The sequence below is a fragment of the Callospermophilus lateralis genome, chromosome 6 (assembly GCF_048772815.1).
Source record: "Callospermophilus lateralis isolate mCalLat2 chromosome 6, mCalLat2.hap1, whole genome shotgun sequence".
NCBI classification, from domain to species: Eukaryota; Metazoa; Chordata; class Mammalia; order Rodentia; family Sciuridae; genus Callospermophilus; species Callospermophilus lateralis.
The window spans coordinates 54,028,335-54,045,564 of NC_135310.1; the positions used below are offsets into that span (position 1 = coordinate 54,028,335).

Genomic DNA, 17,230 nt, shown 5'->3' on the forward strand with positions numbered 1-17,230 from the left:
CAGGGTTGAGAGAGGGAGTGTCTGATGTTGACTGCCCTGAGCAGTGTCTCTCCTTCAAGCTGCTACAGTTTTACTAACATTTTAGAGTCCTACATTTGTCTACTCCAGCTTCCTGGCCTTTCTCCAAAAAGGTAGGGGCAAGAAGCGGGTCAGGGACTGCTTTCTCACTCTCTCCCGACTTGCTCTAGTAAGGCAAGAGTTCACAGCAACAGAGAGCATGATGAGATCAAAAGAGGACACTGCTGGGTGGCCCCTTAGCAGCCACAGCTTCTTGGCCTGCTGTGAGAGTGTTTTCCTCAGGCACAGTGCCAAGTAGCTCTAGGAAACAAGGCAGAGACTTGAACTTAAGGACCTGTGGGTTCTGTGTGGTGGACCTTTTGGTAATGCCTCCTGTGGTTTTTCAGAAGACCTTGGAAGCTAATCTGAGCCTGCCATTGCTCTCCTCTGTCCCTTTGATTTCCAGTCACCCTGAGCAGTCTGTGTTACCTGGGACAGGCTCTAGCCCCTCAGACATAATCCACACCACTGCAAGTTTAAACCCTTAGGCCACCCTCACTCAGAGGTTTCCCTTATTATTCCAGAAGTACAGAAGATGTATTTACAAGTGTAGTATAGAATATACTACACTACATTATATTATATAAAATATAATTTGACATGTTTCTAATAAATGTGAATTTTTTTCTCTTAGGGAAAGTCTTTATCACTTATTCTATGGATACAGCCATGGAGGTGGTGAAATTTGTGAATTTTTTGTTGGTAAATGGCTTCCAAACTGCGGTACGTATTTTAACCAAAGAGAAAAGTAAATATCTGAAGTGAGAACAATGATAAGGAAAATCATTTGAAGCAAAAGTATAAATAGTCATTAATGTTTAAAATGATATTTTTTTATTTTTTGTGGTTTTGAGTTAAATGATTATGAATTTAGGTAATTAATGTCTAGATTTTAAACTATGCAAAGTCTCCAGCATTTTTTTTTTTCTTTATGTTTTTGGAATGAGGAATGAGCGTGAGTTCTCCAAACAGCAAGAATCATGCTAATAATGTCCACCATATACGCAGCTGGCTCTGGGTTGGAGGAAAGGCAGGTTGTTGCTGCACTTTGTACCTTTGCCCCTTCTGACCAATCATGTCCACTTTGGTTATGCTTCCTGTGATGCAGGAAGCCACAGGCTTCACCACAGCAACCTGCTTATTTAACAAGGTTCTTTTGTTCTGCACTGGGCCATGAGGTTTGAAGTAGAACCCTGGCTACTTGAGTCCCCCACTGCACACAGCTGCCCCTTCACACATTGACATGCAGTGAAGCTCCAGGACAGGGAGTCTACAGCTAGGTTTTCGGCTGGTTTAGTCAAAGTCCAGAGCAGGCAGACCTAATCCAGACCTGCAGATCCACTGAGATCTTGGCCTAAGGACTCTCAAGCTTATACTCCTTCTGTCCCCCTACCATCGCCTGAAACAGCACAGCTTAAAGCCTTGTAAGTTTTTCCTTAGGATAAATAAAATGCCACAGGATGCCACTTGGAGAACTGGCTTTCCTCAAACCCTAAAATCACTTCTTTTCCTCCCTAAGCCTCTTTTAGGTATTCAGTGGCAATGAATTCTAGAGAGTAGTGAAAAATTAGTGGTAAGTAAGAATGTTGGAGGATACAGAAGAATACTTAGAAAGTAAAGCATAAAGAGATTACTTAGCATTGCTTAACAGTTTTTATTGGAAGTTTTCTATATTCTATAAATGTTTTTTAAACAGGAGTGTCTAAAAGTTAAAAAAATGCTGACAATTTATACAATACAACTTCATGACTATGTAGAGATCATCACATCCCTTTCTCATTTCTAAAGTAAAAAAGAGGTGTGGTCACCGTGACCTAAAATCAAATTTTAAGATGTAAGATCAACATTTAAGAAGAAATTTTATTTTTATTCTTTTCCAAATATACACATACTAATTGCCCCTTAAGACAAGCGCAGACTTTGTTGACCTTAACAATCAGGGCTATTTAGGCAAAATTTAAATTGATCTTGAACCTCATCCAGGGAAATCTTGTAGTAGAATCACAGAGCCCAGATCTGGACAGTTACATTACTATTGATACATTAAGATTGTGGTAGTGGGATGAAACACTTCATGGGTAATTTGAGGAGAGTTCAATAAAGGAAGTTCAATAACCTACCCAAGTCTCTGGGTAGGTTTTAGGGACTCCAAAGGGATTAGTACAATATCTTAGCACTAGCAAAAGCAGGGAGTAATTATTGCCCCTAGGTCTGAAGAGGCAAGGGAGCAATGGTGACCGGAACCTGAAGGGGGTGCTGTATGAGTTTCCTAAGGATGCCATAAGGTACTGCAGACAGGATGGCTTATATGACAGAAACGTACTTTCACAGTTCTAGAGGTTGCAAGTCCAAGCTAAAGTTTACAGCAAGATTGGTTTCATCCCGAGGCCTCTCTCCATGGCTTGTAGAAGGCCATCCCCTCTCTCTGTCTTCATGTGGTCTCTCCTCTGTGTGCACACTTCTGTGTCCTAATCACCTCTTCTTGCATGGATACCAATCCTGTTGGAGTAGGGTATGCCCCTATAATCTCATATCACCTTAATTAGCTCCTAAAGGCTCTGTCTCCAAATACAGTCATATTCTAAAGTTCTGCGGTTTAAAATAAATTTAGGGGGGACACAACTCAGTCTGTAACAGCAGCTGTGTGGATTTTGGTAGAAATCTGGATAGGTAAATGAAAGTTATCTGCCACATTGTATCCACCTCAATAGCAGGTGCTGGGATAATAATAATTACTATTTATTGAGTGGTTACTTCACGCCTGGCATTATGATATGCCTTTTCCATATTAAGTCATTTTAATACTCACAACCATATGTTGCAAATGAAGATAATGAAAGGTGAAGAGTTTTGGTAACATTTCCAAAGTGATGAAGGTAGGAAGTGGCAGAGAAAGAGTAGAATCCATGCAGCCCATCTCTTCTCAACCCTGACATTGTATTGCTTCTCTCTCACACAATGAAAATGGATTATTGATAGAGTTAGGGAGGTATAAAAGCTTTTGACAGATTACCTAATGTTGTCATTGGCCAGCACACATTTTAAAACAGAATCATCCAATCCAAAAGGAAAGCCATTCCATTTTTTATGTTCCATAAGAAAAGGAACTTTTATTATGTACCCTATGTATTTGAGAATTCAGTGAACACACGGCATGATCTTTCTCTGTTTTTCTGTTTTGTATTGCAGTACTGGGATTGAACCCTGGGGATATTCTATCACTGAACTATGCCCCCATCCCTGTTTATTTTTTGAGACAGAGTCTTGTTAAGTTGTTAAGACTGGCCTCAAACATAAGATTCTCCTGCTTTAGCCTCTTGAATCGCTGGAATCATAGGCACAGCCACTGTGCCTGGCTAAATGATCTCTTTTCATAGAAAGCTTACATAAATGAGGCATTCAGTGAATGAAAGAATACTTTATTGGTTTGTTGACTGTTCAGTAGTACCATTATTGATCACAATGGAGGAGAATTATATAAAGTGAGGAGAAGGAGGTCAACATGTAAGAAGGATTCACAGAGCAGGGGACATGTGTTACACTTTTAGGGTACAGGGGCCACCAACATGGAGATTAGAGTAATAGAGCATGTGGGGAAAGTGGACACAAGAATGGATCATAGATGACACAGGAAGCCTGATGAGTGGCTAGGACTTGACTTGATGGACTTAAACAGCAGAGTGACATTTAGGACAATTAATCTGGGAGCAATATGGCTGAATCAAATAAACCCTCTCCAAGGACTCTTCCCCTAAGTTCCCCATTCTGGTATATAATCCTCCTTCCAATCAGGAACACCTTATACACACACACACACACACACACACACACACACACACCCCTACCTTGTTGCAGAACAATTCTGAGCCTAAGAAAGGCCCTCTTATTTGTCTTCTGTAAAATAGAAAATAACAGATTTTGTTTTTCTCCTTTTTATATACCCCTTCAAAGGCTTGAAGGCCAATACTAAATATCAGTCTTGTCAAGGCCCAAGAGTTCTACTAAGATGAAAGACAAGAGACTCCCATCATAAACCTTTCCCTACCATCTCAGTAGTTGTTTTTGTGACAGTTCCTTGGATCTGCTCCAAGTTTCATACAATAATTTTGAAACGTATATGTTGAATCTGGACATAATACCATAATAATGAGCTGACTAATGCAAGTAAAGTACCACAGTGTGTCTCTCAGCACTTGCATGATACATATTCATTAAGATGTTCCAGAATTATGTTTGTCTTTCAAATGTGTGTGTGTGTGTATAGTAATATATAGTATATTGTTGGTTTACATCCAATTTAGTCGTATACCGTGTCCCTTAGGTTTTGCAAAAACATAATTAGGGCTCAATATAAATACAGCTCAGTGGTAGAGGGCTTGCATAGTATGTGTGAGGCCCTGAGTTCCAGTAACTTTATGAGTTGCAAATGTGTATAACATCTTGTGTTTTCTCAAACTCTATATCCAGAGAAAACTTATTAAGGGCCACCTCCCACATCTTTCTTTTGTAGATTGATATATTTGAAGATCGAATCCGAGGTATTGATATCATTAAATGGATGGAGCGTTATCTTCGGGATGTAAGTACATTCCAAAATTCTAAGAATTTTTGCTGGCGGGTAAGACAATTAGCTTAGCTTGTGAGGCTCCCCCTGCCCCCCCCCCCCCCCCACGGAAGAAGCACTGGCATATGCACCCAAGTGTGGAGCTGAAAAAGTCTGCACAAAGCCTCCCTTGTTGGAAGTCGTGCAGAGACTTGGAAAGGAAGGATGGGGTCACTCTCCTGGACATGCACAGGCAGGAAATAACGGTCAAACCAGACACAGGTGGTTGATAACAATCAGAGCAAACAATTTCTAGACCAGAAGAGGAAAGGAGGAAATGAAGGCAGGGAGTGGGGAGGGAGCAGAATTCAATTGAATGCAAGGCGCCCCAAGTGTTCTGTAGGACTGGACTGAAGAGGTTTCCCTGCAGCCCTAAAGCAGTGCAGCACCCTGCCCCGAGGCTCCCACTCGCAGCCCCTTGATTCGTGATCTGTTTTCTGCTGACAGAATCTATACCAGCCACTGGGACACTTTGTGCTTTAACAAGATAGAAATTGATTGCTGCCAGTGTGTCCCTGTCCATGGCCGCTTCTTTGGGCGGCTGCCGGTGGGGGACGGGAGTCTCAGCAGGCTTGGGTTTTGCAGCTTTTCCCTTTGTCTGCAGCCTGATGTTTGCTTTGTGCTGAAGGGTCTGTTCCTACTGACTGTGCTAATGCGGACGTGGAAAGCAGGGCAGTGGAGAGTACAGAAACTGATAGCTCAGATCCAGCTTCTGGGAGGGGGAAATCTTTCCATCATCTGGCGGCAGCACCTTTTTTTGCAGGCTCACTCAGTGATTCAGGCTTTCATTAGCTATTTATTAGAGATGGTTGTGGAAAATGGTGGGCAAACCACATCTGCACAAGAGAGCTCTTCTCTGAGTCCTTTGCTAGCGAGCTGGGCAGGCAGGCAGTGGGGAGGAGTGGAGACAACCGTGTACCTGAATCGGGGCCAGTGCCTTTCACTTTCCATGGAGATGGAGGCTGGCCCTCCATCTGTGAGCAGGTCAGGGAATGCACACAGTCCTGCTGGCCAGCTTCCAGCCAGCCTTCACCAAATGGACCACACTTCCCACTTCCATAAACATACTTCTCTCCCTCTCATTAACAGAAGACAGTGATGATAATCGTAGCAATCAGCCCCAAATACAAACAGGATGTGGAAGGCGCTGAGTCGCAGCTGGACGAGGATGAGCATGGCTTACATACTAAGTACATTCATCGAATGGTGAGTGGTGAGGGGACCACAGGGCCTCATCGCCCCTCAGGGATGGGCTCTCTCTCCAGGGAAGATCAGTTCTTCACTGGGACCAACTGAAGGCGGCATGAAACCCAGGTCTCCCAGGTCAGGAGAGGGACAGTCAGTCGAGGTTCCATCTACCTTTGAGACCCTGGTGAGTCACCATGCCTCTGATAGGACTCAGTTCTCCCATCAGTGACAAGGGGAGATCGCTGTGATCTCTGAGAGCCAAGATTCTGGAAAGTCTGCTTTGCTGGCTTGGCTATTTACCAAGAAATGAGAATTCCTTAGGAGGGTGGAGACAGGGCTGTGAGGAGAGAGGGCTCCTGCAGCTGTGTCATATTTGGTCCCCTGCCTTTTCAGAGAGGCAGGTGGCGTAGTGGAAAGGACACATGCTGTTCCATCAGAAAGACTTTGTTCAAATTTGGCTTCCTAAAGCACCATGGCCCAACTGCTTAAATCTTCTTGTGCCCCTATCCCTATTCATAAAATGGATCACTAATACTGAGCAGTGTCGTGAAGATGAAATGAAGTAATGGTTGTGAAGTATCTGGCACATATCAGATGCTTACTCACAGGGAATTGTTCTTAGTTCACGATAGGTGGGGAATCATTCCACTGTCATACCTGCACCATGGGGCCTGATCGAATAAAAAACAGTAGGAGAAATTTAGAGGGAATTAGACTTGCTCAGCATCTGAGAGAACATTCTGGGCAAATATATCACCCAGCGTTGGAACTGGCTGTTTTATGGCCAGCAATCCTTTTGCTCTTGGTGATTTCAGATGCGCTGAGGAGAATTTCTGCTTGGCTAGGAAGCCAGACTAGACCTGTGACTTTCAAACTATCCTGTGGCGTCTCTAATGGGTTCCCATATGTCCTGGGGGTGGGGCTGGCTCTGGGCCTCCCATCGGCACCTCAGCCAGAACTGGTTTGTGTTTCTCAGCTTGCTTGTTTCCAAAGATTCTGAGATTTAAAAAGGTGTGAAAAATCACTGGACTAGAACTCCATTTCAGCTCTAACACTGCCCGGGGAGAGAGGGTGGGGGGCACCTGAAATGGGCACAGAGAATCACTGACTAGGATGGGCAGATGGGACTGGAAGCAGAAGTGGTCCAGATGGAATAAGTGAGCAGCATGATACAGAAAGCAGTCAGGCAGTCTCAGGACATAGTTTTATCTCGGGGGAAGCAAAGGTAAATCCCAGTTCTGTTCTGTGGGTCAGGAACATGGGAAGGGAGCAGGGTGGGTGCATTAGTGGGTGTTCCCTATCTGAGTCTTCAGGTTTTATGTCTCTTCTTTTACCGTGTGGACTGCTCACAACCATCCCAAAGCAAAAGCCAAAGCATGGTGGTGAGGTTAAAAAATAAGGCCAAGAGTCAAGAGATAAGTCTTCCTTCTGTTCCAGTCTCACCTAGTCTGTCAGTGCGTGGGCAGGGCTCAAAAAAGGTATGTTTCTGGAAGTAAATTCACCTAAAAGGTTACAGCTGGTTCAGGGTGCTGCCATCCCTGGGCTGGCTGCAGCACATCTGCATGTTCCCAGAACACCTGATGTCTTGTCTGCTTTTCTAAGAACCTGCCAGTCCCAGGAGCTGATAGCTGGTATATGGGAAGGGCTCCAGGTTTCTGCCAGTTCCTGAGGAGACCTGTCTAGCTCTGCGGGTATGTGGCAAAGCTCAACTCCAGAGCATGGCTGACTACACCAGCTGTAAGCACCATGTCTCCAAACTTGGTTTCTTGGGCATCAATGTCTTGGGCCTTTCCTCATCACAGAAAGGGTTGAACAGGTCAGATGCAGAAGCGCCTTTCTGCCCACCTGGCTGACTTGCTGAACCTCACCAGGTGCCAGAAAACCTGGGACAATAAGAATTTGACCATGACAAAAGGAATGAAAAGGCACCCACAAGTAGCTGCATGACGGGGCAAGCTATTCAGAGAAAGCCAACATCCAGAAAGTGAAAGAAAATTAAAATACACTGCTGCTGGCTAGTCCCTCAACAGACTGGGTAGCCTAGTGGACAAGCCAAACTTCACAGTTTGTGTCTGAGCAGTCAGAAACAAATCCTACTTCTTTTAACTCTGTGCCCATCTTTTCATGTATTTACTCTGTGCTGGTGTGGTTGGTACTGTTAGCTGCATAGTACTTGGGTTAACTTAAAATATACTTTTGGCATTATCTTCTGATTTTTGAAGGGAGGCGATTCTGAGAAAACACCCTGTGGTAAATTTATGTTTTGTGATGTATGTGGGCGTGTGTGTGTGTGTGTGTGTGTGTGTGTGTGTGTGTGAGAGAGAGAGAGAGAGAGAGAGAGTATTTAAGAAGGATTTCTATGGTGATTTCAAAACCACTTATCACTACTGCCACTTTCTTCTTTTCTGTTTTTATTCCCATGCATGATGAAGACTTATCAGTTATAAAAATCAATTGGAAGATAAAATAGTTGGGAGCACATAATTTCTCATCTCCTTGTCATCAGATGACTGAAAGCGTACACTGGTTATGGGATTTGGAAGCATCTAACTCCCCTGCTATTGAAAATTCTGATTTTGCTAGAGTCTTGGCAGCTAAATCTTCTTGGGCCACCACAGTGTGAGAACAAATTGAACTGATGTGGGAACCTCAGGCCTGGCTGCCTGGGCTCTTCACAGTTGACCTCCCAACCATGTCTCCTCCCTCTCTGCCAAACCCATCTCACACTCCAGCCATAATGGCCTGCATATTAACATGCTTCCACATCCCAGAGCGTGCTCGCTCTGTCCTGGGCTGTGACTGTCCTTTTGCTTTCCCCATTTCCCTAGCTGGTTACAGTTTCTTTACTTCCATACCCAAATGCCCTTTCCCTTGTAATTGGCCTTTAAAATTCTTGATGCTGAATGGATAGCCCCCATTCTGGTCTTCCACAGCAAACATTCATACTTTTTGCACCGCCCTCTGGTTAGTACCTTATCTGTCTGCTTAATAGACTGCTAGCTTTGGGAGGACAGGGATTGCATCGGTGGTCTGCTAAACTTGTTCTAAAAAATAAAAAGTCTGGATTTGTAGTGCTTACTCATTTTCTTGGGATAAATACTCTCACCATGGACACTTTCAAGCTACTAAAATAAAACCACTGAACACAGAATTGGGAAAAGACACAAACTAGCCAGCTCCAGTACTCTAGAGTATATCCTAGTCCTTAAATCCCAGAAAATGTGACTTTTAATAGGCTTTCAATGAATGATTGATAAACAAGTAGATGGCATGGTTTCTAATGGGGAGGGTTTAAAGGTATAAGTATGTGGCACTCATATAAGAAAACTGAAATAAAATGACCATGTGGGCCTGCATTGTTGTGGGTACAATTAATCCCTCCTCTTTCCCTGAAATTAAACATTTCTATTTGTTTCATTTCAGATGCAGATTGAATTCATAAAACAAGGAAGCATGAATTTCAGATTCATCCCTGTACTCTTCCCAAATGCCACGAAGGTAAACAAATGAAGAAACAAGAAGCCTTTACAATTCAATCTCTGGTTTGTTTGCCACCTGGGAATTTAAGTGGAAAACCTTGTCAACTCTCTGTCGATCCTTAGAGAAAAGAGTATTACCTGAAAGATCAACAAGTTGTACCATTCACTCTGGCAGCATGGATCAGGAAGGTTTAAAGTGTTGTCTGATAGGATTGAGGCTGTCCTAATTGTTCAAACAGCCCCGGAATACAAAGAGATAGCTTGAGTTTAAATTCAAAAAAGAACATTCATCTGATGCTTCTTATCTCTTGTACGTAAGAGTCAAGATGTGGACATTTTTGCTAACTTCCTTCCACATAAGCATTTTGTTGTACATAGTTCAGTTCTCAAAGCGGCAGAGAATTAAACCTACGGTTACCTAAAATTAACTTTGCTATATGCTAACTTCATATGTGGGGATGCCAACAGGTTGAGAGAATAGGGGCAAAACCATGGGAGAGTATGTTCCAGGGGTGGCAAAGGAAAGGTGGTAGTGAAATAAACATCTTGAGAATCAGACCACAGCACCCTGAACCCAAACCCAGCTCACTCTGGAGGACCCCCAGATGTGAGGAGTACACTGAGACCTCTCTGCTCTGGATGAGGGAGGGTCCAGTTTATATGAATGGGACATGTAGGGTTGTACAGTAAACAGCCTGTACCATAGGATGCCTTATCATCCTCCCTGACCCTCCCTTGCCCAGACCCTCATTGTTCTGGTAAGTCTCCTTCTTGGTCTCCCATCTCCACTATGACCCCATACCAGTCATCCTCTGTTCTATCACCAAAGAGGAACACCCAAAAATGTACACCTGATCTCTCTTTCTCTCCAGTTTAAAAATGTGGCATTTTCCCACAGAATAAAAGATCACACCTATGTTTCTTAGCGTCATGTCATATATGGGGCCACTCTGAAAAAGATGGTGCCCACTTTGCTCAGTCTTCTTTCTTATTACCTTATGTTCTATCTTTGGACCCTGGACCATGTCAGCATGCCCTCACATATGACATGTCCCTTCATGTCTATGTCTTTGCCCTTTCTGTTCTTTCTACATGTAATGCCCTTAACTAACTTGTCAGCTGAGTGAATCCTTGCTTATCCTTATATCACTCAACCTCTCTAGGGTCCCCTGAGACCTCTCCTCTTCATGTTGATATATTTCATTGTCCGGTCTTTCTTGAATCTGTGGTTGGGGCTGGGGGCACTGGGAATAATTGTTAAGATAACTGGAGTATGGCAATATAAAATAGACCAACTTCTAGTTGGTTTTATTATTATTTTTAAATCCCCTTATTGCCAGAACTGGGGACAGGTGGCTCTCACCTCTGCCCCTTGATATGCCACTGCCTAGAAAAATAGTTTATGTACTTTATCTCCAAAGAAGATTTTGAACTTCAAAGGGCAGTTATGGGCTCTTTTTCATTGTCTCTCTTCAAAACTCAAAATGATGCCTGACATACCAGGTGCTGCTTCTAAGCTCATCCTAGGATCCCCAAAGGAGTCCATCTCAAAGTAAAGCCATAGGCCTTACAAGTCCCTGCCACAGCCTCCTCCCCTGCTCACTCTGCTCCAGTCACAATGGAAGCCCACCTCAGGGCCTTCGCACTGCTTTTCTAGTTGCCTGGACTTGGACAACCACAAAGCTCTGTCCATCTGTTCTTTTAGGTCTTTCCTCATTTTCTCAGGGAGACCTTTCCTAGGCATCTTATTTAAAACTGCAAACCTTTCATCCCTGCCTCAGCACCGCCTTTCCTCTTTCTGTTTTATTTTACTCCACAACACACTTTACTACTGACCACACTACCCATTTTACTTACTAATCATCTGCCTCTACCCGCCAGAACATCCGCTCCATGAGGGCAGTCAGAAACTGAGCTCCCAGAACCCTAGGCTCTCAGTTTCTGCTTTGCCTGACAACAGGAGTCTGATGGGCTCCTTCTACTGCAGGCCAGACCTGGGGCTGAAGTGAAAGGATGATGAATTAGATTAAGCCCACAGCCTTGGCATGCTTCTCCTGAAGTCACGGGGGAATTCACATCACTCTGTGTGACCTCTGTCCTACCCCTTTTATGTGAAGGTGGTGAAAAGCACGTTGAAATGCAAAGGGCAGGTAGCCTGGGAGACTGACAGAAAATGCTGTGCACATGTGTTTTCCATAATGAGATCTACAGCTTGCACCCGAAGCCAAGAGCATTGCACATGCTAAGACCCTTCCAAAAGCAAAACAGAACAACTCCCAGGATAGTTCAGTAGGAAACGCCCATGAAGGGAAAGCCAGAGATGTTTGGGAACCAAGCCTGGGATCTGGAACCCAGGTTTTTCTCTAATGACCTTTGCTTTTGTCATTGTCTCTCCTGTAGGAGCATGTGCCCACCTGGCTTCAGAACACTCATGTTTACAGCTGGCCCAAGAATAAAAAAAACATCCTGCTGCGGCTGCTCAGAGAAGAAGAGTATGTGGCTCCTCCCCGGGGGCCCCTGCCCACCCTTCAAGTGGTCCCCTTGTGATAGGGGCCATTCCCAGACCACTGGAGTCTGGCCATGCCTGGGGCCCTGTTTTGATAGCATTCTTGTGGCTGAGGCTGGTCAGTGGCACTCACAGCTATTTGTTTCTCATTCCCTCCCTCTGAGGCCCTCAGGCCCCAGAAAACCAGTTCTGCAGAATATCTGCCCTTGTGACTTGTTCCACTCCATTCCCCACCAAAGGTGGGAATGTCTGAAGTGTTCTAACCATCTGATGTGCCCCTCAGTACTTAGCAACTAGATAATGTAAGTAATGTTGCAACAAATGTAAATGACCACAAACACACTCCCATTGCTTCAGGCTACTTTTATGAATTAGCCAGATGTTTGAGTGTCTTCACATCAAACTGATTCATGTACAAATAATAAAATATTTGCTTTTTTCTAAGAGTGTGTTTCACTTATCTCAAAGGAGATAGATACTAATTTATAATGATATGGGCAGTCGCTTCCTGGGACATCAACAAAGTTGCTTAAATATAATATTAGATAAACGTAACAGACTTCTCTGTGTTAAAGAATGAAAACCAGGTAAAAACTCCTTTTAAACATAATTATAAAAGCTTTATTCTTACAGTAGAGATTTTTAAATAAAACAACCTTGTATAGGACACAACCATGATTCTGAACAGTATCACTGGGCTGGGGTATAGCTCAGTGGTAGAGCACAAAGAAGAAAAAAAAAAATCAAACAAACCAAAAAAAGAATATGCTTATCATTCTTAAGGTCTGACAATATATGTAAAAATATTTGAGAATGTGTATAAAGTGACAGGGGATGCATAATGCAGGCCAGAGTTGTAGTTTAGGAAACCTGTCTTCTAATTTTAGTCCTAACACTGTCTTGATCCTGTCACTAACTACGGGACTGACCTTTGGCAAGTCCTCTTTCACTTTTCTGAGACTCTGGGAATTCATATGTAAAATGATATGGACAAAGGTCCCTCTAATGACCCCAGAGGGTTTAAGGTCTGGGGCCTAAATTCTAAGTTCTCTTTTGAGGAGTGACTGAGTTTTTATTTCCATAATTAAAACCCTCAAGAGATAAATTTACATTTTCCTTTTAAAGTAAATTTATTGTTAACTAATACATAAAAATATAAAAATTATACATATTAATACATCCATTTTCTTAAGAGAAACTGTGTCTTTTTTAATATCTTCAAAAATAACTTAAAGTTAATAATTTTGTAAATGTATTTATTTATTCATATATATGTATATAGCTTATCTGATCTCAAAAGAATCCATACACATATGTTTAGACAAAATACGTGTATATGTATATAAAATCTAAATAAATAAATTAGCAAGGTAGGAAGGCTTTATGACCCAAATAGTAGGTTGATATGAAGACTTTTGGGGAGTGGAAACTACTGCTTCCTCTTTTTTATCCCCTTAAAGGCCATGTAAAAGAACTTTATTATAAGTGACAGCAGAATTGAAGTGAGATGAAGATAAAGTAAAAGCTAAGTAAGGCTCAAGCACAGCGCCCTCTGAAAAGAGAGAATGGGCCATCTCCAATCAGAGAATGACCAACTGCTCTTCTTGTCTGTGCACTTAATCTCTTAAACAAGTCTCAACTTTGTAATAACACAGTTCAATCTTTATATGTCACTACATATATGTCCATTATAAATAAGAAATACTTTATATGTCCATTATAAATAAGAAATACTGCTAATGAATTACAAGGCATACTAGTTTTATTATATAATTTAGATGTCTTCTAGGTAAGTTAAATGTCTTTAACTCACATAGTAAACACCCTAGTAGGGTAGAAGTGGGGTAGAGCTGACTACAGGAAGAGAAAAGCTAGCATAACTGAATTACCCATTTGCAAGACCTTTTGATAAGAGTCTTTAATTCTGTAGCATTTGAGACCTAGTAGAGTGAACTTTCATGTTTGGCCAACTTGAAATTCCCGGAAAACATCCCAAACATAGACTCATAAAACTTCTTTCTCTCTTTTTATTATTATTATTATTTTTTGGCCTGAGGTGACACCATTATTAAGGATTCTACAAACATATGTAAATAAAATGATATCAGCAATTATTACTCTGAACTGTTTCTAGTTTGCAAAGATTTAATAATTTGGATGTTATTACCCCCTTTTCCCTTCAAAGACCTCTCATCCATGAGTTTCTTCTATTCCTCCTATCCCAGCTGGTTAAAAGAAAGGTCCCTGGTGTTCCACAAATAGTCATTAAAGTGTTACAGCTGGTACCATTGGTTGCAAAACAAAACAAAACACAACAAAAAGCATGTATGCATGCATAGGCACGCGCACCACCTAGCCAAGTGATGGCAGCTTGGTCCCTGAAATTTCTATGAAATGTGATGACCACCAACATCAAAGGAATTTTAACAACTATTTTAGAGCGCTGACACTCAGATTAACACATGGTTTATTTAGACTTTATCCTGGTCTTCATGTATCCATCTGCTGATATTTTGGGGGTGGACATGGGGTAGGGCTGACTTAGTAAAAAATAACCTCTTAAACCCGAGGCTTTATTCAAATCGAAACTGATTTTTGATGCCAGTTTAGATTCTTGTCTAATATTTAGTGACTAATTTAGAATTTTAAAGGTAATTTTTAATTTTTGTGACTGGTTTCAGAAAATATCTGCCTGTCTAGTTTAATTTAACTTCTATATTTTTCAAAGATGTCTTGGTACATGGCTAGACCCAAAGTATTAGATTAGCTATTTCTCACTCAGTGCTCAGAAAAATTACTGTTGTTGATACCCTTTTGTTTTCTATTAAATATATCACCTCTTAAAGGGGAGTTTTTCTCAGACATCTCAGCAAGGGGTACAAATTCCCCATTTTGAACATTCCATTCTTGTTTCATGATGTTTTGCCAAGAGCATTTTTCTTAGCCCAGTCACTTCATCAACTACCTCATCTACTTTGCCAAATACCCCACTGTCACCATCACCTTTGCCAAATGGATTGCAAAGTCCTGTGATCATTGGGAAATGATCCAGAAAGAGTCTCACAAAACACAGGATCTTTCTGTTTCTTCTTAATGAACCAAGAAGAATCAGTGAAACTCACCTCCTGGTAGAAAATGCAAAGAGAAGGAAGGTTACTCTGTGGGAAAATACCCCAAAGAAGCAATGCCTCTCATCCTGAAAAATTACACACTATCTTTCAAGATAAAGAGCTCTGTATGAGACTACTGACCAAATAAACAACAAAATACAAGGAAGAAAGCAAGGACCAAAATAATGACATTCTCAGAGCCTTTATTTCTATCATGAAATTCTCAGTCTGGGAGGGACCCTAGAAATCACATTCCCCCCATCCCTCCAGCACCAAGCTTTTCTTTTCATGGGAGGAAAGCAGGGCCCAGGGAAACCGTGGCTCCTCAAAGTTTACGCTAGGGCTAACACCCAGGTGTTCTGGTTCCTAGACTGCAGCCATTGATTGGCAAACCTAGAAAGCTTTCTGGATTTTGATGAGAGATTTGTTCAACAAATGACCCAGGATCTCCCTGAGGTAAAAGAAATGTTGTCAACGAATGTGGGGGGCCTGAGGGAAGATGTACCTCCATCCTCTGGTGGCTGGAGGATTAAATGATCGTGTTGCAACTTGTTCTGAGAGAAATTCTTAGGGGAATTAATTATTGCTGATTATATGGAGGATGGCTTTTCTTGAGGTGGTTTGGCATATTTGTTTTGTACTGGTATTATGTGAAACCAAGTTATAACTTAAAAGGCCTTAACACCATCACAAAGCTAACAGAGAATATCTGTTGGATCAATTTTTCAAAAATGTATCTGGCTAATCTCCAAAACAATTACAATGAATAAGGGGTTTATATTTTAGTTTCTGTGATACTCAATCTTTCTCATACTCTGACTCTACAAGGGTGGCACTTGTTGGAATAATACATCCCTGTTTGGAACATCTGCATTATCTTTCAGATAGTAATAGAAGAAATACTTGGGTCATGCTAAGTCTCTTTCTGTGAACAGTATTCTTTATCATGAGGTGTATCCACAGCACCAAGGAGCCTTGCTTATTTAGTACAGTTGGCATTCTGAGAGGCCTTGTGCCCAGGCAGGATAGCATCAAGATACTTGGTGGAAGGAGGGTGGCTTTCACAGACCCTAGACAGTCCCTCCATCTGCGACTGTGTATTTGATCTCAAGTTCTTAGCCTCAAGCCAAGCAGGTGGTACCTTTAAGAGGAATAGTCAGTTTAGTCAAGTTTTCTATTTAACTTCTCAAGGAATCTGTGAGTATGGGCCTAGGTCACATTTATTTGAGAGATTAGGAAGTGCTACTTGAGCCTTTGCTAAATATGACAGTCTTGGTTTTGGACAAAAGTGTACATGGGCAAAGGTGACCGTGTGCTGGGCCTCCTGCTCTTTTCTAGAAATTTTCTCAAGAAAGGAGTAATCGCAGCCCCCAGGTCTCTCGGGGCTTGTAAACTAAAACCATGAGGGCACACATTTTTTGAACCTTGCCTGACCTCCCTTTGCTCCCTTCACCAGGAAGGCGCTGATGGTAGAAGGCAGCTGGGGAGAGAGGGGAAAGGCGGAGAGAGAGCGAAGAGAGAACTCCTGCCTGATGGATCCCATTAGGCTTAGTGTGCAAAGCAAGTTGAGATGAAGTAGCTGCTCTGGTATGCGTCCAAAACTGCTGTTCTATTTTTAGACTCTCCTGCGTGCTTCTTAGCCCAGCAGTTGTATGCCTGGGCACCTGGATCCGCAGTAAAACATGGAATTGAGCCACTCATTTGTAAAGCTGGAAGGAAGAAGGCCATTGATACAGGGCTTGTTTATTGCTGACAGGGAATGTTAATGAGGATAGCTCTCTGAAGCATGCCTTCCTGGTTAGCAAGGAGTTCAAAGGAGAAGGCAGACTCAGTTCTGTGCCCAACAAATGCGAACTGTTGATAGAGGGAAGGAGAAATCAATTATGCTGTTGCAGGCTTCCATGTCATTGTGTTGGAGTTGTTAGAAAAGGTAGGACAAGGACCAGATCTCCAAAGGAAACAAAGCCACATGGCCTTGAAGTATAACGAGTTTGCCATGGCAACTGATGGAAATGAGCCTCCCAGCACAGAGCAGGTGTGTTATCTTACAGAATAAACATACTTCTCTCACTCCTGGTTTTTATAATAAAACCTGTGTTTGGATTACTTTCCCTCCTCTTTGTTACCTAGAGAAGTTGGCTGTTGCTAAATCACCCCAGGCTCTAGTGAGGTGAATGTAATCAGTGTTATCAAAAGGGCTGCTTTTGAAAAGGCTGGCGCTAGGCCGGCCTGCCAGCCTCATCGCTGAGTGGCAGCTGGGCCGCAGGTACCTGCCTGGCCTTTGCCA

The 17,230-nt window shown here is 42.5% G+C and overlaps 1 protein-coding gene and 1 long non-coding RNA gene across 6 annotated transcripts in view; one reads left to right on the top strand and one right to left on the bottom strand.

Moving 5' to 3' along the window:
* Positions 1–12,277, top strand: part of Traf3ip2 (TRAF3 interacting protein 2) — a 57,974-nt gene extending 45,697 nt beyond the window's left edge. For all 5 annotated transcript variants that reach the window (XM_076858340.2, XM_076858341.2, XM_076858343.2 and 2 more), the window contains 5 exons: positions 692–780; positions 4,568–4,636; positions 5,750–5,866; positions 9,272–9,346; positions 11,728–12,277. In XM_076858340.2, coding sequence (XP_076714455.1) covers positions 692–780; positions 4,568–4,636; positions 5,750–5,866; positions 9,272–9,346; positions 11,728–11,874 — 497 coding nt within the window. In that variant the 3' untranslated portion in view covers positions 11,875–12,277. The remainder of the gene's footprint in view (positions 1–691; positions 781–4,567; positions 4,637–5,749; positions 5,867–9,271; positions 9,347–11,727) is intronic.
* The window catches only part of LOC143401195 (uncharacterized), a 110,992-nt gene that overhangs the window by 20,253 nt on the left and 73,509 nt on the right, over positions 1–17,230 (bottom strand). The window lies entirely within an intron of this gene.